Source organism: Protopterus annectens, chromosome 6.part0 (assembly GCF_019279795.1).
Source record: "Protopterus annectens isolate FY-2018-M chromosome 6.part0, PAN1.0, whole genome shotgun sequence".
Classification (NCBI taxonomy): domain Eukaryota; kingdom Metazoa; phylum Chordata; order Ceratodontiformes; family Protopteridae; genus Protopterus; species Protopterus annectens.
The window spans coordinates 1,968,502,437-1,968,524,784 of NC_056737.1; the positions used below are offsets into that span (position 1 = coordinate 1,968,502,437).

The window sequence follows — 22,348 nt, forward strand, 5'->3', positions numbered from 1 at the left end:
CCACTGCTCAAGCAGTTCCTCAGAGGGGTCAAAAATTTAAGGCCACTAAGGAGAGCTCCAACTCCAGCCTGGGACCTTAACTTTGTCTTGGAGAAACTCTCTCTTCCTCTTTTCGAGCCAGATGCAACTGCAGATTTAAAATTCCTTTCCTGGAAAACAGCTTTCCTTTTAGCAATCACTTTGGGTTTAGCAAAATGAATGCACTGGTGCATGCATCTTTATCTGCATAAGCTGCTTGTATAAAAATGTTGTATTTTGCTCAGATATTCTCCAATTGTCTGCAATATTCTGATCAAATACAAGTGGTAAGGGTTTTCGAAATCCGTCTGCCGTATTAACACATACCAGTGAAGAATTTTGCAAATAAGCACAAACATACACTCATGCACATATGCCAGAAATTTATGCTAGTATTTGTAATTTTGTCCAGTGCCTTTGCATTTCTGAATTTATACCTTTTGGGCTTTTTGAAATTATGCTAATGGAGAAACTCGCAGTACCTTTGAACAACTGAACTTTGCAAAATAAACTTCTTGGACACTTTAGCATTTTAGCCTTTCAAAACTACTTTGCAGAAGTATAAACTCATTTGCCATCACTTTGCTAAAGTCGTTTATCCTTTTAAGAAGCATTTCAACAACTTTACAATGCGACTGAATAACTCTTGGGCACTGTAATATTCTTGTAATGTCGTGTTTTGCAAGAGTCACTTCTTATCAGTGTAAGAAACATATGGAGTAACAACACAATGCGAATTAATCGAACATCTCTTGCCCAAAACTCAGTAATACTTTGAAGTAACTGCACTTTGCGAGTAACTGCATACAGCACACTGAAATGTCCCCAGAATGGCAGTACCTTGCTAGGCAACTCTTTACAGTACGAGAAACACACTGTAATGGCAGCACTTTACAAATTGACACACCTAGCACAAGAAACTTTTCGAAATGGCTATACTTTGACTGTTTTTCACGAAATAGTTGCACTTTACACACAACAAACTCTTTGCAATACTCGCACAGTAATAAGCACAGTCTGTAAGCACATTTACACACTTTGAGATGCTTAAAATAACTTTAGTTATGCCCTTGGTACAATACAAAGTTGTAGTTATGCTAAAACACAGCAATTTGCCAAAACACATGCAGTCCCCTTGCTTTATTTTCACTTAATGTGCCCTTTATGCCCTTATTATATTAGTTTTGCTCATTTAAGCCCTTTTCATGCCCAGTGTATGTTTCTTGTGCTTGTTTTACTCTAAACATGCCCAGTTTTGCCTCAGACATACTCATTTTTGCTTTAAACATACTCGTTTTTGCTTTACTGTTAATTGTTTCATCAAATACTTTTATTTTAAACATTTTTTTTTAGTTAACAAATATTTTGTGCTTCCCGCTTGCTTAATAATGCTGTTTGTGGCCTTGTAATGCCTTTTTTTGTCTTTCGTATCAAATTAACAATTTGTGCTATTTCTCATTACCTTTAATTTTTTTCTGGCTCTGTTTGTACTCTTTTCTCTTAATTTTACATTCATTGTCATCTCTGCACCTCACGGCTCTGAATGTTGTTCTCTTCAATCCCGGTTCTGACACCATGTTGCTCTCCTGTCTAGGACACAATTGAAGAGACTTTGTGGGTATTGTTCAACAGTTTTATGTTGTACAAATATATCACTATAGAAGATTACTGACTTTAATTTAAGTAACTTGTATACAAATTAACAACTGAGATCTTGCAGGCTCTCCTCCTGGCTGCTTTTTCAAAATGGTACTAGGGATTGCACATGTCTGGAATTTATACATGCATATTATAGCCTTGACATGCTTCTTAAAGATATAGCACACACATCATTTGCACTCTGATCTACAATTTCTTCTCAAGACTGTTTCTAGCCCCAAGAAAAGATGGTCCCTGGAGCCCAATTTTAGATGTTTTCCATCTCAACCTCTATCTGCAGGTGCCCACTTTTCAAATGCTGACTCTGCAGGCCCTCTTCCCCTTGAATTTTCCTCACGAGGTCTTTGTTACCTTGGATACAAGGATGCCTATCTACACAGCCCAATAAGGCTCAGCTAGAGGAAATATCAACACTTTTCTGTGGCCTCCTCACATTTTCAATTCTGTGCCCTGCCCTTCGGACTTTCTACAACAGCAAGGGTGTTCACAAAGTGCTTTGCACCAGTGGTGGCCTACTGCAGGATCCTGGGGATTCAAATCTTCCCCTAGCTAGACGACCTGCTCATCTAGGCAGACTGCACAGAATACCTGCAAAGCCACTTAAATACAGTAATTTCACTTTTTCAACCACTGGGATTCAAGATAGATTATCCCAAGTGCTACCTGTCCCCCTCTCAGGACCAGATTTTCCTGGTGCAGGATAAGAAAGGATGCCATGAGGGCCTTCCTGCCACCCCAAAAGGTGGAAAGTTTAAAGCAGTACCTACTTACTGTCCTCCAAGCCACAGACATGACTGCCAGGCAGTATCTCAGACTCCAGGGTTACTTGGCTTGACCATTCCTATGTTGCCATTGGCACGGCTCCACATGAGTAAGCTACAATGTTACCTGAGGTATGTATGGACATAACACTCTCATCTTGTAGAGTACAAAATCCCTTTCCTTTCTTGCTTGAAAAAACTGATCCAATTGAGGGTGGACCAAGTGTGCTGCAACCCTGCCAGTGCAGGAGATGTATGCGGTTGTCTCTGATCTGAGTTGGGGAGCAGTCCTGGGTTCTCTGAAAGTCCAGGGCACTTGGCCAGACTCCTTCAGACAGGAATATGTCAGTATCAGAGAGATGAGAGCAATTGTGTTAGCCTTAAAGGCCTTTCACATAAAACAGGGCCCACTAAAATTGTTCACAGACAGCACTGTAGTTCTGTGATATGTGAACAAGCAGGGGAGAACAAAATCCTACTTGCTATGCAGACTAGCTCTCCAAGTGTGGGACCTTGCCTCAACACAGAGAATCACACACTTCAGGCTGTGTACATCCCTTCAGAACAGAATACACATGCAGACACATTGAGCAGGTCCATGTCACAGTCCCACAAATGGATGCTCCGCAGAGATATGTTGATGCATGGAGTATACCTCAGATAGATCTGTTTGCCTCCCCTATGAACAGACCGCTTCCGTCCTTTTGCACCAGGCTGACAAATCCCCTCGCAAGGACAACAGACACCTTTTCAGTCTCTTGGAAGGGGATGTTTCTGTATGCACCCCCCCCAAACTTCTTCAGAAAGTTTTGCGGAAAATTCAACAGGGTAAACCAAAACTCTTGTTGGTGACTCTCTTTTGGCCAGGACAGCACTGGTTCCCCCTCCTTCTGCATTTAGCCAGGGGCAGTCACCACAAGTTACCTCACAGAGTGGACCTTTTCATACAGGATAAGGGATCCCTAATATACCCACATCTGCAGTCTCAGAATCTTTCCCTATGAGTGATAGAATTCTGATCACTTACAAACACTTTACAATGAGGATGTGTTTTCAGTCCTGCAGGAGGCCAGGAAACCTAATACAAGGAGATCTTTTATGTCTAAATGGAAAAGATTTTTTTTATGGTGTCTACAGACAGATGGACCCTTTCCAGGGTGATGTCTTTTTGGTGCTGTCATACGTGTGTGAACTCTTGCAGTCAGGCTTGACGTACTCCTCTATTAAAGCCTACCTTGCTGCTGTTTCAGCTTGCCTGCTTCTGGATCCCCCACTGACGTCTCGATTGCCTGCTAAACTGTTCTTAAAGGGAGTTTTGCATCTCAGGCCCCCCAGGAAACCCATTCCTCCACCCTGGGACCTCAGTTATGTTTTGGAAAAGCTTACAGAAGCTCCCTTTGAACAAGCCTCCAGGGCCTCCCTGAAACACTGCACTTAGAAAACAGTACTACTAGTTGCCCTGACTTCAGCTAGGAGAGTGTCAGATTTGATTTACAGGCCCTCATGGCCATTCTCCCTTTCCTCATCTTTCTCAAGGAACAGGGTAAGCCTTAGGACCAACCCTTCCTTCATGCCCAAGGTAGTCATTGAACTGTCTTTAAACCAAGCCATTTTCCTCCCCACCTTTTTTGCTCACCCTCAGGGTGACAGTGAGAGAGTGTTGCATTCCCTTGATGTGCATAGACAGCTTAGGATGTTCATCGTGTTTCTTTGTTGCAGTCCTTACAAAATGGGTTATCGTCTCCGGTAGCCTGCAGTCGGCCAGAATACCAAAGTCCTTGGTATATGACGGCTGCCCTCGGAATAGGCCTGACGTCAGGACGCCAGGTACAAAAGGAGGCAGCTGATGCCATTTCCTCAGTCTTTCTTGCCGTGGAGCCCGAAGCAGAAGCTTTTTGCACATGTGCCGGTTGGCCAAGTACCTTCTTTTTGTATTCCGACTGCTTAGTTGAAGACATCCTCAGCTATGTACCCCGTTGGGGACCTGCTTTAACGAATGTCAGAGAAAGTTAATAACTGTCTTGCCTGTGGAAAACAGATTCCACACCGTGATTTTCATTCCTATTGTATTATTTGTTTGGGCCTTGGGCACGACATCTCTAATTGTGTTCTCTGTGCTTCTTTCAACCCGCTTACCTTACGCCGTAGAGATACTGCGGTGGTGGTGCTGCGGTAGTGTTGTCGCCTCACAGTAAAGACGTCCTGTTCGATTGTCAGCTAGTTTGTCTTCTGTGTGGAGACATGCGTGAATGGGCGTACCTTCATTGAAGGTTGTGTGTCAGAGCTGGCGACTCGGCACGTAAAAATCTACTGCCAATCATTAGCGGACAGGACTTCCGCTGTGGCGACCCCTAACCGGGAAAAGCCAAAAGACACAACAACAACCACCTTACGCCGTAGAGGTAGGATTTTGTTCAAGCATTTTGGAGTTTAGCCTAAGTTTGTCGGTATGGCGTGTTCTGGTCTCTTGACTTCAATTGTTCCTAAGAAGTGCAAGGATAAGGATCGTGACAGGCTTAGGGTCAAATTAACTGGCGACATCCCTGTTAAATTGGTCAGCCCAGCGGTAGTCAGTGAGGCGCTTTCTTCGCCCCTGCAGTCCGCGGATGTTCAGACCTCTGCCAGTCACCGCCTTGGATGGATCCAGAGCCGCTAAACAGGCGCCGGCTTCTGAGGCCTCTCTTCTCCACCCGGAGACCAGATCCAGACTGACGACCTTAATCCAGACTTCTGTGGTGACTAGGCCTCCCGAGTCCCTCCGGCTTTCTAGCAGGCCTTCCAGCCGAAAATCTACGCCTAAGCAGGCGTCAGCCTCCCCTCAAATGCCTCAGGCTCAGATGGTGAAAATGGCTAGTGATCTCTTGAACCTTATCAAAAGCTCTCAGCCGCCTCCTTCTAAAAGGATTGGGGAAATGTCCCCAGAAGTTTTCTGTGCCTCAGGTTTCCAGCAACTCTGCTGATGATGAGGGAAACTCTCCACTTTTTTCTGGTTTTGAGGATTCTGATACAGAAGACTCCATACCTTCTGCCTCCCCTCCAGAAGTTTTTTTCTTTTGCAGATACTCTGAATACTCTTAGGGAGCATTTCAAATGGGAAAGTCAGGACTACCCTCAATCTAAGAAACAGGTAAGGGAATTTTTGGATTTGCCTCAGCATAAGCCTTTGGGTATCCCTCCGGTTTTGGAAGAAGTTGTTTTTATGGAGAATTCTTTGACTCCTAATTCTGTTCCTCCTGCTCCCAGAAAGCCTGACAGGTATTATAGTGGTCCTGATTCACATCAGTTTCATTTCAAGAATACTGCTGCTGATCCCGAGATTATTTCTCAAGGCCCTAAAGGTGTTAAAGCTACGGTTGCTAAAAATGCTGTTCCTTCTGATATGGTATCTAGGGCCTTGGATAGGTGGGGTAAAAAGGTTTATACCTCTTCCACCCTTGCTATTAGGTCTGTTAATTGTCTTTTTCATATGCTTAAGTATCAGCAGCATACTTTGGAGGCTATTAAGACTAAACTTGCTGGTGTTCCTTCCCTGATGGAGAGTAAGGACATGCATGATTTATTGAATTCTGCCACTCTTGTCACTAAACATTCTTTACATTGTGGTTTCAACACTTTGGTGGCTTATTGCAGGGCAGCAGCCACTGGTTCTGTCATTAGAAGACATGCTTGGTTCAGGGAACAGCCCCTTTCTGAACCTGTCAAATTTAAATTACTGGCTGTACCTTTGCACAAGTTCAGTCTTTTTGGTAGCAAAGCAGAAGAGGTGTTGAAGAAGTTGGAGGATAAGGCCAAATATATGCAAACTGTTAAGGATTTTCTGCAAGTTCAGCCTCCTCATTTTAGTAGACATTATCCTTCTAAGAATTGGACTTTTCCTGACCCTAGTAAGCAGGGTCGTACTAGGTCTAGGGGTTACAGGTCTTCTAGGGAACAGGCTTCCACCCCTCAAAAGACCATGCACTGGCAGGTTTCCTCTTCAAAATCGGGGAGTTCTAAGCAAGCTTCCCAAAGCAAGCATTCCCAATGGCTCCGGTCTTCCCGTGCCTGCCTCTGTGGGCCCAGGATTTCCTTTGGGGAGAAGGTTAGCCATTTTTGCAGATGTTTGGCCCACCATTACAGACAAATGGGTGCTCAAGGTAGTATCTCAAGGCTACAAGTTCTCTTTTCACACCTTCCCTGCTCTCCAAGGGTACCCAGATATCTCCACAAATCATAGGGCAGAAGCAGAAAAACAAGTTTTTTTCTTTGCTAAACCTGGGAGCAATAGAGCCAGTTCCTGCACTGCAGATAGGCCAGGGTTTCTACTCAAGCCTTTTCCTGGTTCCCAAAAAAGGGGTCACTTGGCACCCTATTCTGGATTTTTCCATTCTCAACACTTTTCTGGTGATTCCCCAGTTCAGAATGCTCACTCTTCAGCAGTTGCTGCCAATGCTGGCCAAGGATTCCTGGGTGGTGACCTTGGATCTCAAAGAAGCTTATCTCCACATCCCAATAAGGGAAAGCTGCAGGCAGTTCCTTCGCTTCAGGGTGGGGAACAGGCACTTCCAATTCTCTGCACTGCCCTTTGGCTTATCTACTGCTCCCAGAGTTTTTACAAAATGCCTGGCTCCAGTCATTGCTTTTTGCAGACAAAAAACACATTCAAATTTACCATTACTTTGATGATTGTCTTATTCAGGCACACACTCCAGAGCAACGTCTGAAGGAGTAAAGAATCTTCTCGCCTCTTTGGGCTATGCCATCAACTAAAAGAAGTCAAAATTGGTGCCCACAAGGGAGATTGTACTCCTGGGAGCAAGCCTGAACACAGCCGCCCAGATGGTATTCCTCCCTCAAGAGAAACAAATGGATCTTTCGAATTACTTCAAGAATTTGGCAAGCATGACCCAGCTCTGTGCAAGGCAATTCCTGCAAGCCCTGGGATTCATGGCTTCATGTATTCTTATGATTCCATATGCTAGAATGCATATGAGGAAAATACAGTGGTACCTCAAAAAACCTTTGGTGTCAACACACTCAGGATTTGGACTTGATACTTCCTCTGATTCCCTGCCTGCAGACAGAGTTCCTTTGGTGGGCGACAGCCCGTGCACAGAACAAAGGCATGCCTTTCTGTCCACCTTCTGCCAGCCAGATTCTCAAAACAGATGCCTCAGACTACGCTTGGGGGGGCGTATCTAGACGGCAGATGCATTCAGGGGATTTGGAACTTTTAACAGGTGCATTTGCACAAATCTGAAGGAATTGATAGCAGTACAGCAGGCCTTAATAGCTTTCAAGCATCTTCTATCTCCTGGTACTCTTCTAGTCAGCACAGACAACACCACAATCATGTGGTACATCAACAAGCAGGGAGGGACTCGCTCTTATCCCCTGTGCAGACAAAGTATGATACTATGGTCCATAGCAGCTTCCATGGGCATTCATCTGATAGCTCAGTTTCTTCCAGGAAGGCTCAACACCTTGGCAGACCGGTTGAACAGGCAAGCCCTGGACCCTCACAAGTGGCAACTGAACAAGATCATCTTCTAACGCATCATTCAACGTTGGGGCACTCCCCAGGTGGATCTCTTCTCATCTCCAACCAACCACCTTCTTCCAACCTTTTGCACCAGGGACCATCGCAACAAAAATTGGAAAGTGGATGCGCTGCCCTTCCTCTGGACACAGCTCTCAATTTATGCATTCCCTCCTCTGCCTTTTCTTCCCAGGATGTTGTTAAAGATAAGGAACGAAAAACTAAGGGCCATCGTCATAGCTCCAGACTGGCTCAGGCAGCATTGGTATCTACTACTTTGCAGTCTCTCCCAGTTTCATCCTTGGCATCTGTCCCTGATACCAGACCTCTTGGTTCAGCACGGGGGAAAAATTCTGCATCCTCATCTTCAGACTCTGCATTTGGCAGCCTAGCTCATACTTTGAACCTTTCCCAACAGGTAGTTGAGGTCCTTCGTGAGGTCAGGAGGCCTAGCACTAGGAAATCTGACGCAGATAAGTGGAAAAGATTTTCCATCTGGATGCAGTCTAGAGGGGAAGACCCTTCTCAACCTTCTCTTCCTCTTATTCTTGACTCTCTGGCAGGCTTGCTTAATGGTGGACTTTCCTTTTCTTCTGTCAAGATCCATGCTTCAGCTATTTCTGCTCATTGTTCTTTTGAGCAGCCCATTTTCTCTTATCTTTTGATGAAACAGTTCCTCGGGAGCTAGCAATTTAAAGCTTCCCAGAAGGGCGCCTACTCCTGCTTGGGATCTTAATTTTGTACTTGAGAAACTTACTCTGCCTCCTTTTGAACCAGCTGCCTCAACATATTTGAAGTTTCTCTCTTGGAAGACTGCTTTTCTCTTGGCCATTACTTCATCTAGAAGAGTTTCTGAGCTGCAGGCCTTAATGGCAGTAGAGCCTTTTATCATCTTCCATGCAGATCGTGTTTCTCTTCGAAGTAATCCCTCCTTCATGCCTAAGGTGGTTTCTAGCCTGACTCTTAACCAGTCTATTCACCTGCCTACCTTCTTTCCTAATCCTCAGAATAAAGGAGAGAGGTTACTGCACTCCCTGGATGTGCATAGACAGCTTAGATTTTACCTGGACAGGACCTTTTCGAAAGTCTGATCAGTTGTTGGTCAGTTTTGCTCCTGGGGCTCAGGGCAAAGCTATTTCTAAGCAGAACATTTCTAAGTGGATTGCTCATTGTATTCACTTTTGTTACAACATGGCAGGGGTCCTCCACAGAGTATTAGGACCCATTCTACTAGAGCAGCCTCTACCTCAGCAGCGTTTTTAAGAAGTGTACCTACTAGGGACATCTTGGAAGCAGCTACCTGGTCTTCTGTCCACACTTCACAAAACATTACAGTTTACCTTTGTTTTCTAAATCCAGGGCTGGTTTTGCCACTGCAGTGTTGCAGGGCATCGTCACCAACCCTTAAACAGTGGGTGTTCCTCCTCCCTTTTGTTTTTTTCCTGGGCTTTGGGAATCAACCCATTTTGTAAGAACTGCAACAGTGAAACACAATGAACATAGTACATTTCTGTACACTTACCATAAATGTAGATGTTCGACTGTATTCACTGTTGCAGTCCTGGTTTCCCCCCCTTCCAACCCCCCTTTTTTTTTTTTTATTCCTAGGACACAGACTGGATTTTTTCTTTCCCTGGTCTAACCCTTTTTGGGGGCTCCTGACTGTTAAGGCAAGAAAAACTGAGGAAATGGCATCGGCTGCCTCCTTTCGTACCTGGTGTCCTGACGTCAGGCCTATTCCGAGGGCAGCCGACGTCTTATACTAAGTACTTTGGTATTCTGGCCGACTGCGGGCTACCAGAGACCGGATAACCCATTTTGTAAGGACTGCAACAGTGAATACACTCAAACATCTACATTTATGGCAAGTGTACACAACTGTACTTTCTATCTGGACAAAACCAAACCTATTTATTTTTTATTTATTTAACATTTGTTAACCAGGACAGCCCTACTTGGAACAAAGCCAATTTTCAGTGAAGGTTTGGGGAGAAATGCTTCAGACGCATGTCTTTGTAACATGGGAGGAAACCCACCCAAATGCAGGGAGGACATGAAGACTCCAACCAAGAATCTAACCAGAGAACCTCTTACTGTGAGGTGACAACGCTACCGCTGCACCGTCAGAAAGTCAGACCAGTTGCTTGGGGAAAGCTGTAACAAAGCAGACAATTTCAGCCTGGATTTCCAGAGCGATTTCTTTCTACCATGCATACCATGGGGAATATGTAGGGTCAACAGTCAAAGCACACTCCACTAGACCTATGGCTTCATCTGGAGCTTTCTTTAAAGTTTTGGACACTGCCACAATTTTAGAGGCAGCTACATGGACTTCTGTTCACACCTTCACCAAGCACTACAAATTGGACAACATTTCCAAATCCAGGGCTGGATTTGCCAGGGCAGTCCTGCATGGATTTATAGAAAATATTTCCAAGCCACCACCCTCTTTTTCCCAGTGAGCTTTGGCACTCACCCAAGTGTTGAGAATACTGCAACATGAGAATAGAAGGACATAGAATAGTTGTGCAAAATCTTACCATAACCATAGATGTCCTTGTCTTCCATGTTGCAGCATTCCTTCCCACCTCCTTCCCCTCTTCTTCACTTTACTGGATGGCATTGGACTTGCATGGTTTTCGTGGGCTGAGGTCTGACTGGAGCACTCATTTCTGAGATCTGGTACATGCAGATGTCACTTTTATGACCCACATTTCCTAGGCTAACATCAGACATCCCACATACCCAGCAGTGACTACAAACATTTGTATACTGGCTGGACGTTCGTTGCAAGAGAGAGGACCCAATTGTTGAGAATACTGCAACATGGAAGAAAAACGACATCTATGGTTATGGTAAGATTTTACACAGCTGTTCTTTCCAGTGGCTTACCCATGTGCTCTTCTTTACTGGCAGTGTTTCCTTATGATCTTACTGTATAATTATTTTATTAAGTATGGGCAAACTCAATCTGAGGTATTTTGCCAGGTATAGAGGATTATGGATAAGGAGAGAAGCCTCTGGCTTGGATCCAATGTCTGAGTGGCCAAAGTCAGATCCTTGATGCATTGGATAACCCATCTGTTGGGGAAAGACTGAAGCAAACAAGCATGGATCTGTAATTATGTTAAGTACATAACTTTAATTTTCCCAACATTGACCTTTTCAAGTACTAGCTGTCTACTGTCAATTGGCATTAAAGCACTGAAGAGCTTGGCTGCCCAACCACTGTTTTTCCTTCAGCTTTCCTCGAGTTGAGTTACTATTTGAATGCTTGTATGCTGCCCGTGAAGCTTGGAAAACTATTATATCCTCTGCATATAGCTAAGGCAACTTCAGCAGTGATATTTCAAGCTTGTACTATTGTGGTAAATGTACTTACACAGCTTTACTTTATAGCATGCATACTTATACACGGCTGTATTAGTTTTTGATTTTCAAGAAATGTACTTTGTACTGATTGTGGGCAAACTGATTAGTTCATGGTTTAAGCTTTGTTATGTAATTGGAAAGTAATGTCCGGTTGTGGGCTGGCAAGTTTGGGAACTTCTGAAAAAAAATGTGTAGAATTATATTTTATGGAGAGGATGAACCTAATCATTTACCTTTGGTTCCTCCATCGACTAAGCAGTACTGTAAGAATTTTATCTGTTGTTTTCCATCATGTCAATTGATTTTTTAAGAAGGTCTTCTACAGTGGCTGCTCATTATCCTTCCATTGTCTACATGTCTTTTTGTGGGCTTTCCACACTTTATCAGTGTAAATAATTTGTAGATAGGCAGGTATGCAGTTTTATACTTGTCTTTCAGCTGTGCTCACTTAATATCATAATATAAGAGTGACAATGGAAAGCATTGGCTAGCTATAGAGTCATAGTTCACTACATGGTATCATGATATGTGTTCGTAGGAGACTCATCCTTGAGCATGGTAGCTAAAGATTTTTCAGAATGGTACTGTGCTGGGGATATCAGAAGAAAAACTGTGAACTGTATATCCATTGCAGACTGCTTTCTTGCAGGTAGCTGATATGTTAAGTTTGTATATGTTATTTGAATAGTATCAGAATTTGGGAGGGGGATGAGATGGAGTTAAGGGAACAAGACTCTCAAGTTCGGCACATACGCTTTTTAGAGACTATGTTTTGCTATTTTTCAGAGATTCTGTGTGCTGAAGAAGGACTACATGGAAGCTTTTGAAGTGATTTTTAAGGAGCAATATGATACCATTCATCGGCTGGAAACAAACAAGCTGCGTAACGTTGCAAAAATGTTTGCTCATCTTTTCTACACTGACTCAATCCCATGGAGTGTAAGTTGTGAAGTGCGAAATCATTGGAGTAATGTGGGAAAGTGATTTAAGTAATTTTGGTAGCCTGTGTGTTGGAGATTTCCATTATATAACTGATAACCACTGCTAACTTGATACTTTCTGGATTTGCAGTTTTCTCTGCATTAATATATAACTTGTACATTGTTTACTTCTACCCTGCTGTATTATAAATTACCAAGGTTAAAGATTTTGATTACAGTATGTTTTACTAACCGCAGATATCTGTGTACAGAATCTGTGTTTTCTTTTTTCTATGTGGCACTTCCAGATTCACTTAAAAATACAGAGTGCCACTATGTTAAAACAATAAAACACATTTAATGTGAGAATGTTCAATCTCGCCGTTTGTTCTTACACACGGGTTCGGAGCCGATCCTCGGCTCCGAGTCGGCCGCATAGCAAAGCTCTGCATCTTAGAGAAGCTCGAGACCAGGCTATATCCCACAATCCTCCCTGCCATTACTCAGATCTAATTTGCCGCTGCAACGGGTCACATCGTTAAGAGAGCTCGGACCAGAGAAAACTGTTATTGACAGATAAGGTAGTTATTTTTGTTAAAAGTTCTTATAGTTCTATAGTTCTTATAGTTATTGAAAATTTAGTTTCTGATACTATAGTGTGTGTGTGTGTGTGTGTAGTGTAGTTAGTTTTTTTTTTTTTTTATAGGTTTCCTTTTGGGGCCTACCTTTCTATAACCTATAGCTATATTTTTTCCTCTTAATTATAGCTAGTGTTAAATTGTCTATTTTTTACAGTGAAATTGTTTTTTGCTTATTATGTCGGAGAAAGCCAAGTCTGGTTTTAAAAGGTGTCAGTGTGGGCAGAAAATGTCCATCACTGACAACCACACTTCCTGCGTCTACTGTCTTGGCCCTCTCCACTTGCAAGAGGATTGCTCTATTTGCCATTCCTTCAGTGGGAGGGTCATGACAGATAGATGCAGGAAACTTATAGACAGGGGACTTCTTAAGCCTGCTTTCCAGGAGGCCTTGGACAAGTCTGACCAGGCTTCTAAGTCCTCGAAGGGGTCGAAGATGTCGGAGCCCATGTCATCGGCTCCGAGTTCATCTTCTAAAGTTCGTTCGCCGGTTCCACAGACTTCGGGGCCGAGCGTCGAACGTTTATCTCTCACTGAGCCCAAGGTCTTGGAACCCGTGTCGGAGCTACCGCCACCTTCCATTCTTCGGTCGGTGCCATCTTCGGGCCCTTCGACCCGATCTTCCAGACCGTTATCCGATACTGATGTGGATCGTGTCGTGCAGAAACTTATGGAGAACACGGCCCTTTCCAAGTTGATTGCAGTTTCCTCCCAATTGGTGTCGAAACTAGAAGGCCTTCCCTTATCTCCAACAGGTCCTCCTTCGAGACCCATCCAGTCTTCGGAGCCGGAAGAGGATGAGCCGATGATAGTGGAGCCCTCGGTGCCGAAACCGTCCATTGCACGATCGACACCATTGACCTTGGCTCCATCGGAACCTATAGGTGAGTCGCGGAGTCGACAATCTCTCCTTGGTTCCGGGACCGAGAGTCGTACCGAACTTTCGGTGCCGACTCTCCCTCTCGGGGCCTCGGCGCAGATTGGCTTGGCTCCGTCCTCGGGGTCGAGACCCATGGGCCCCGTGTCTGGGATTCTTCCATGTTCTTCGGAACCGGGGGAGTCCTCGACCCAAGGTTCAGGGGTTTTTGACCTTATGAGGAAGGTTTTGTCTACACAGACAACCACTTCATCGAAGGCGTCTTCTCCCTCCCCTAAGGAGCCGCTCTCTGTTTCTGTTCCCACGACACATCCAAAGCGTGGAGCACCATTGTCTCAGCCATCCCCAGAGGGTGCCCCCTGTTCCTCGGAGGCCTCACCGGAATCCCCCTCCGATGAGGTTCCGAGGAAAAGATTGTGCAAGAGGAGGCACTTAAATTCCCCACAGGAATCTCTAACTTCTGACACTGACTTGGATGAGTCAGAGGGGTCCCCAAAATCCCCCTCCGAGGATGTCTCATTTGCGGACATCTTGGAGATTTTAAAACAGAGGGGTGATTGGCAGTCCCTAGCCCCCACTGAGGACGAGTCGGTGTTGCTGAAGGCTTTTGGTGCTCAACCTTCTACCTCCTGGGTTACTCCGCCCTTCGATGAGTTAATGGATTTGATTGCTCGAAGGGCGTGGGAGACACCATACACAGTGGAACCAGTCCCTCGAAAACCAAGCAAATTTATTACCGCTCCCCAGGACAAGACTTATCTCACCAAAGGAGTCCCGGTTGATGCTATGGTGGTGGCTGCAGCCACTAAAAAGGAGATGTCGGAGTCTTCCTCTTCTGTTCATCCTCCTAATAAGGATTCTAGGACTATGGACAGATACGGGAAGCGCGTTTTTAGTTCAGCGACTTTTTCCATGCGTTCGCTAAACTATTTGACACATTTTACACGTCTACAGAGGGATCTCATCAAGGAGCTGGGAGATACCCTCCAGGGTAACACAGATGCTGCTGTTTCAGATAAGGTAACAGCACAGCTTAACACCCTTACCTCCATAGTGAACTCGTCCATGAGGCTCATCTCGTATGCGGCTGAAGGGTCGAGTAAAGCCGCAGCTTCAGCGATTGCACTACGAAGACAATCCTGGATGCGGCTGTGCTCATTTGCGGAAGCCTTCAAGTCTTCCTTCGTCAACGCCCCCTTTGATGGTGCCACTCTTTTTGGGCCCAAAGTGAAAGAGACATTAACTCGGTGTGAGCAAGAAGGAAAGACTCTGTCTGCTGTCGGAGTCCGTTTTTCCATTCCATCTAGACTGTACCCCAAAGGGCAACGAGGCGGAAAAATGTGGTTCCGTAAAACTCAGGGATCTTTCCAGGCCACACAGAGTGACCCCCCCCCCAGAGGCAGAGGGGGGGGCAAACATGGAAGACGTCACCCTGGCGGCAGAGGTGGTCCGCAGAACCAAGGCAACAGGGATCCTATCCCTGGTAAGCCTTTCCAGCACTCCTGAATGGGGGCCCGACTGTCCTACTCTGGAGGCAGTCGGGGGTCGCTTGGCTTTATACCCACAGGCCTGGCTAACTCTCACCTCAGACTCCTGGGTAAAAAGCATTGTAACCAGAGGATACAAAATCCCCTTTATGTCAACTCCGCCCCAACAAAGAAGGTTTCCATATGTGCCACCCCATCTGCGAGGCCCAGCAGCAATAGAAATTTCAAAGCTGCTCAAAAAAAGAGTCATTCAGCCAGTCCCGGCGGACCAAAAAGGATCCGGAACTTACTCAAGGTTTTTTTTAGTTCCAAAAAAGACAGGGGACTTGAGACCCATTTTGGATCTCAGCAGTCTCAATACCTTCGTGAAGAAGGAAAAGTTCCGGATGGTCACGCTTCAATCGATCCTTCCATTTTTGCAGAAGGACGACTGGATGTGCTCGATAGATCTCAAGGACGCGTACTACCACATCAAGATGGCCAGACATGTCCAGAGATCACCTGCGCTTCCGGCTGGGAGCCAGTCATTTTCAATTTCGAGCCCTGCCCTTTGGGCTCACCTCAGCCCCCAGGGTATTCACCAAATGCATGGCAGTGGTAGCGTCTCACTTGAGATGTCTAGGATTCCGGGTGTTTCCCTATCTGGACGACTGGCTCGTCACCGCCACCACCGAGCGTCGCCTCATACAAGCCAGAGACTATACAGTCAACCTTTGTTCCCACCTAGGGATTTCCATAAACTTCGAAAAATCTGCCTTACTGCCCTCACAGCATATTTCATTCATCGGAGCAGACCTAGATACGCGCTTAACACTGGTAAAGCTCCCTCAAGTAAGGGCTTCATCCCTCAAGGAACAGGTTCTTCTACTGCAATGCAGGAAAGCCCCGGCCAAATTGGTGTTGAAGGTTTTGGGACTCATGGCAGCGTCCCTGATTGCAGTTCCTATGGGGAGATTGCACACGAGGCTCCTTCAATGGCTGCTGTTCATGCAGTGGTCGTTCCAGCAGTTACCCCTAACTCACGAGATTCTGATAACAGATTCTTGCAAGCGAGACCTCTCATGGTGGGTGTCCAGTCAGGATCTCACTATGGGCCGTCCATTTGTTCTACCGAATCTGACGGCCACGATAACCATGGACGCTTCTCTGATAGGGTGGGGGGGACTTTTTCAGGGAAGAACAGTCCAAGGGGAATGGTCCAACATGGAGTACAACCTGCACATAAATGTTCTGGAAATGAGGGCGGTGTTCTTGGCGTTGCAACACTTTCAAATCCTCCTACCTCTAGGAACAGTAGCAGTTCAGACAGACAGCATGTCTGTAGTCTGGTACATAAACAAACAAGGGGGAACCAGATCTTACCCATTATGCAGAGAGGCCATGAGAATTTGGCAATGGGCAGAGTCCACGGGTTGCTTTCTGATAGCAACGCACATCCCGGGGTCATCCAACGTCATTGCGGACAGGTTGAGCAGAGCCATCCTGTTACCTCACGAGTGGTCCCTCAAACTACAGGTGGCAGAAAGAATTTTCCGCAAATGGGGCCAGCCTTGCTGCGATCTATTCGCCTCCCCGATGAATACCAAATGAAGAAGCTATTTTGCCCTTCTACCCCCTCCAGGGGATGTCCCCAGGGACGCACTGGTACACGATTGGCCCCCGGGTCTCCTATATGCATTTCCACCTACCCCCTTGATTCCCAAATTTCTTCAGAAAGCCATGAACCTGGAAAGGACAATTATACTCATAGCCCCATCTGGCCTCGACAGATATGGTTCCCCTTTCTTCGAGCCCATCAAACAGAGGAACTGTGGATCCTGGACCCAGTACCAGATCTACTGACACATTCGTCGGGAGTTCCTCACCCATCTCTTCTATCCCTCAAACTAGCAGCTTGGCTGCTCCACTTCCCCGCCTAGCCAGGTCTGATCTACTTTCTCCAGCAGTTCAACGCATTTTGGTTGCCTCTCATAAGGCTTCCACTACAAAACTCTACAGGAGTAAATGGAAACGCTTTGTGTACTAGGCATCTAGCCAACACTTGGACCCTTCTAGAATTTCTATCCATCCTTTTCCACGAAGGAGCCTCCACTTCCACACTAAGAGTACAGTTGGCGGCCATATCCAACTTCCATGTTGGTGAGGACGGTTCTTCTATTATGTCCCACAGGCTTTGTAAGGCTTTTATGAAAGGTTCCTTCCATCTTCGACCGCCCGTCAGAGACCCTTTATTCCCATGGAATTTAAATTTGTTATTGTCGCAGCTAATGTTGCCACCCTTCGAACCAGCCTCTTCTTGCCTCCTGAAGTTTTTGTCGTGGAAGACTCTTTTTCTTGTAGCGGTTACTTCAGCTCGGAGAGTGTCAGAGCTGCAAGCACTATCAATTAAACCACCTTACTTAATTTTCCACCCAGATAGAATTTCCTTACGAACAAACCCGTCTTTCTTTCCTAAGGTATGTTCTGTCATAAATATTAATCAGTCCATTGAACTCCCTACTTTCTTCAAAAACCATACCAGCAAGTTGGAATATATGCTGCACAAGTTAGATGTCCACAGACAGCTAAGATTTTATTTGGACAGGACTAAGGATTACAGAAAAACAGATCAACTTTTTGTTGCATTTGCAGACAATAAAAAGGGCATGGCATTTACAAAACGTACGCTTTCTAAATGGCTTACTGATTGTATAGCCTTTGTGTATTCTAAGTCGAATCAGGCCTTGCCCACCAAACCTAAGGGCCATTCTACTAGATCCGTTTCCACTTCCTTGGCTCATGCAGCTCGCCTGCCTTTGGACACGATTTGTGCAGCAGCCACATGGTCTAAACCACGTACTTTCATCGCTGATTATAGAGTTGACAAAGCCTTCAAAGACAGGACATATTTTGGTTCCACTGTGCTCAGGAACGTTCTTCCATGAGTCACTCAGGGTGACGGAGCTAGGGACGCTACCCGTGTGTAAGAACAAACGGCGAGATTGAACACTCTCACATAAAGAAGTTATGTTCTTACTATAACGTTCCATGTGGAGTGTTCATCTCGCCTTTGTTCTTACATTCCCCCCCCTTCCCTCCCTCACGTGTTTGGAAGAACGAGTAGGACTAGAGTCTGGTCCACATGTCTTTACCTCTTCCGGGTATATTGCCTCTTACCTCATGGGGTATATTTCGTTACCCTTTAGTTAATTTGTCAGTGAGATAGTGTATCTGAATTTTTGTGGCGGTATGTAGCCTTAGCACCTCAGGTTTATTGTTAGTCTGGTTTGCTTGCAAACTAGATCTGAGTAATGGCAGGGAGGATTGTGGGATATAGCCTGGTCTCGAGCTTCTCTAATATGCAGAGCTTTGCTATGCGGCCGACTCGGAGCCGAGGATCGGCTCCGAACCCGTGTGTAAGAACAAAGGCGAGATGAACACTCCACATGGAACCTTATGGTAAGAACATAACTTCTTTTTTCAGGTGAAAGACCTTTCTAAACAGAATATGGGACTGGAGTAAGACTTGGATATTTTTCTGTTAGTGTACAATGGGAAGAAATTCTTAGAGAGAACCAGCTGTGGTGGCATAAAGGTTTAAAGCCCTGATTGCAGTCCATGAAACCCAAGATCAATAAACAGCTTGAGTGCTTGGTGGAGCTGACCGGGAAAGCTAGTTGTACCCATCCTGCAAGGGAGGGGTAGTTAAGGGATGTTAAATACCACAGTCATTTGGAGAAAGGGTGACACTACAGGAGACGGTGGGCATCTTGGTCGCCACCATGCTGCTTCAGCAGTAGCTGTTGTTGCAGGTGCAGAGAATTGCTGGCCTGCATTAGGCTGGGCATTGTGGTCCCCATGCAGATGCAAGCAGTCTGTCTTCTCAGGGGAGGGGTTAGGTCTGAGTAAGTACGCCCTCAGCAAAGGCACGAATCGCCACTGAGGCTGCCTGTATGATGGCCTCTCTTGTCTCACTAGGGAATACCCATTTTGAGAGAACAAAGAGGCATGGCTGATAGTTGGAGGCTTCATCGCTAACAGAAACAGTGGAGGAAGACCATGCAGAATAAAATTTAAGTACTAAAAACAGACTGCCTTTTCCCCACAAAATAATGCTATGCATGAGCTATTATTACTTGCAGAACACAAGAAAACACCCATACCCACAGTGGTAATTATAGTTACAAGATTGTTCACACCCCACCCCCGGTTTTCTGTATAGCTTATTTTGCTTGCTGGTTAAATTTGCTTTGAAAATGCATTTCTCTCTCTCATAAGTATTAGTGAATTATGTAACATGGACATGTTGAGGTTTGTGTTATCCTTTTAGGAGGGCTGCTGTTTTTTGTCATCAGTTGTATAATAAAGTTAATCATATTAGCCAGAGGACATATAGCAACATTTTCATTGAGCTTGTGAATGCTAGTTCTACTTCTGTTTGTCACATGCAGTAAGTTGTTAGCGTATTACACTGCGCTCGAAGAAGACCTGAGCTTGCCTGCAAGTTGTATAGATTGTGCTGACTTGTGTTAACCCTGTCATACCACCTTACTTGTGCGTTTAACCCTAACCCTGTTTATACATATTGAATGAAAAACCTTATTCTTTAAAGTACCACTAAACAAGACACGTGCGCACACGAAATGCAAAATCTATCCCCTTACCTAGCCTTTACTCTAACTGTAATTCAAAGACACTGGTGCGCGCACACACACGCTACACTAAATGTATCCCTTTTACTAACCCTTATTCTGACCCTAAACTACAAACACTCACATTCGACCCCCTAATGCTGAAACTTTTGATACATCCAAAAGTTTTGACATTACAAAACAATCTACTATGAATTCAAGTACATCCCAAACAGCAGAGGAAATGTATATGTATGTAAGGTGTGTGTGTGTGTGTGTGTGTGTGTGTGTGTACACACACACACACACACATATATATATATATATATATATATATATATATATATATATATATGGGTATAGTGGCAGTCTTTGAAGTGATGAATCAATGACATCCCTAACACTGACAAGCAAATGTCAACAAGATCCTGCTCATGCTGTATGTCTAGTCCTCAAACCAAAGTTGGCAGGGATTGAATTTTTATGAGTTGTCCAAAATTGGAAATGAGTCTGCATTCTTTATGTGGATCGGGGTACACAAATTTTTATAGTAATATGGCTGTGAAAAGGCTGCTGGGACTATGTCAGATGTCAAGGGTTTAGCTAACCTGAGGAAAGTGGGGTGTAACTGTGTAAAGTTGGCACCAGAGGAGCTCAGCTTTCAAAGCAAAAAGTTGATTTGCTTAACTGTAAAATCAGTAAAGTGAAAAGTAGTGGAATAATGAATTTCTGAACTTTGATATTAAGATGTCTTTCTGTTGGGACTTCCAAGATGGCCACACACTGATCAACAGCATAACACCAGCTCTCTGAAAAACAGGAACTGAAAAAAAGAAGTGTCATTGAATTTCTTTTGTAAAATTCAATTACTGGCCGGTAACTACAGTGCCTGGATGCCTGCAAAGAAGACATTTGGAAAAGCTAAAAGAAAATCAACCAGAAAAGATGGAGAAAACAGTGTCTGGGAAGGATTCTGTAGCTGTTCAGCAAAAAGTAGTTCAGGCTTCAGCTTTGGTTCAGTAGATGGCTTCCAATAATTTACAGTGAAAAAAAATCAAATGGACTCAGAGGTGATTAAAATAAATGAAACATTGAATGAGTGTATCAGTTCAAACAACAAATGGCTGGAAAAGTAGAATAACCTTTAACCATTCAGATGAACTGATACAACTGCAGCAGAGGTTGAAAAAGTAAAAGCTGGCTGAATATGAGGTTTCTCAAGAAGAACTGTTTAAAAAAATAGAGTTAGATGACTGTGTGTGTGTGCAGAAAAAAATGAGATTTTCTGCTATACCAGAGAAACTGGAAGGGACCATATTAATTTTATAACGGCATAAATAAGCAATTGGGCTAGTGTTCCACAATAGAATGTGTTAATTGAAAGGGCTTCTGTATCCAGCTGTCTTCAAAGTGTTTTTTTTTTCTGGATGATCAAAGTATTTTTTTTATGCAGAACAGGTTAAGGAGAAAATAAAGTTTATCCAACAAAAAGTGGGTCAGCAAGCAGAAGGGAGGCTTTGCTTTTCATTATTTTGATGGTAAGGTTCATTGAGAGACTTTGCCAGTGAAATCTTTTCCAAATCTCCAAAAGAAAATGCTGGAGAGAGAGAGAAGCACAGGAGTTGACTAGAAGAATCAGTTGTACCTTGGACGAAGTTTGGTGGTGGCCAATGGAGATAAACAGGAAAGAAGACCAACACCACTGAAATTAGTGAATAAATGGAAGACTATAAAGTATGTTACGTTTATAAAACATGGTTTTGCAAGAAAAAGTCGGTGAAAAACACTGGACTTTTGTTGACTTTGCTAAACTTGTGGGGGGACTGTAAAGCATACACCCACTTTATATCATTATTGTTTAGTAGAACAGTAAAGGGAGGAAAACTAACTAAGTAAAATTATTTTGTTCTTATTAGTATTTGTATAAATATTTCATGATATAAACTGTATGTTTACAGTAAAGCAGTTTTGTATACTATGTAGTTGGGGTATTTTAAATGTGGGGGTGAGTCTTTTCAGGGACTGTTGTATGCATTAAATATATTAATGTAAACATACTTTTTCAGTTGTAAGAAGTATAGGTTTTATGGTATAACAAGATAAAGGCTGTAAAAACAAGTTTAATATTCATATTCCGTGATCTTGGGCTGTTGGGTTAGGTTGGGGTAAAAGTGTAGTAATTTGCGTGCAACACAAACGCTGGAAAGGCACATTCAGAAAAACTGTTGTGTTGTAGATGGGAACGGTAGCTTTTTATCACGATAGCTATGTTGTCCATATTATCCGTGAACATGAATGGCCTTATAGGTGTAAATAAAAAGGAAAGAGTGTTGTATTAAGAAATGCAGAGTGCAAATAGTAGTGTTGCAGGAGACACATTTGTAAAGTAATGAGCATGTGAATTTGACATATAAATTATTTCAGAATGGATATTCAGCAGAATGTCAAGGACAAAAGAATTATATTGATTGCTAGAAGGGACTCCAAT

At 44.2% G+C, this 22,348-nt stretch overlaps 1 protein-coding gene across 1 annotated transcript in view; it reads left to right on the plus strand.

Moving 5' to 3' along the window:
• The window catches only part of CWC22 (CWC22 spliceosome associated protein homolog), a 2,826,743-nt gene extending 2,814,431 nt beyond the window's left edge, over positions 1-12,312 (plus strand). Inside the window, exon 16 of the mRNA XM_044073714.1 lies at positions 12,115-12,312. Coding sequence (XP_043929649.1) covers positions 12,115-12,312 — 198 coding nt within the window. The remainder of the gene's footprint in view (positions 1-12,114) is intronic.
• Positions 12,313-22,348: the final 10,036 nt, after the last annotated feature.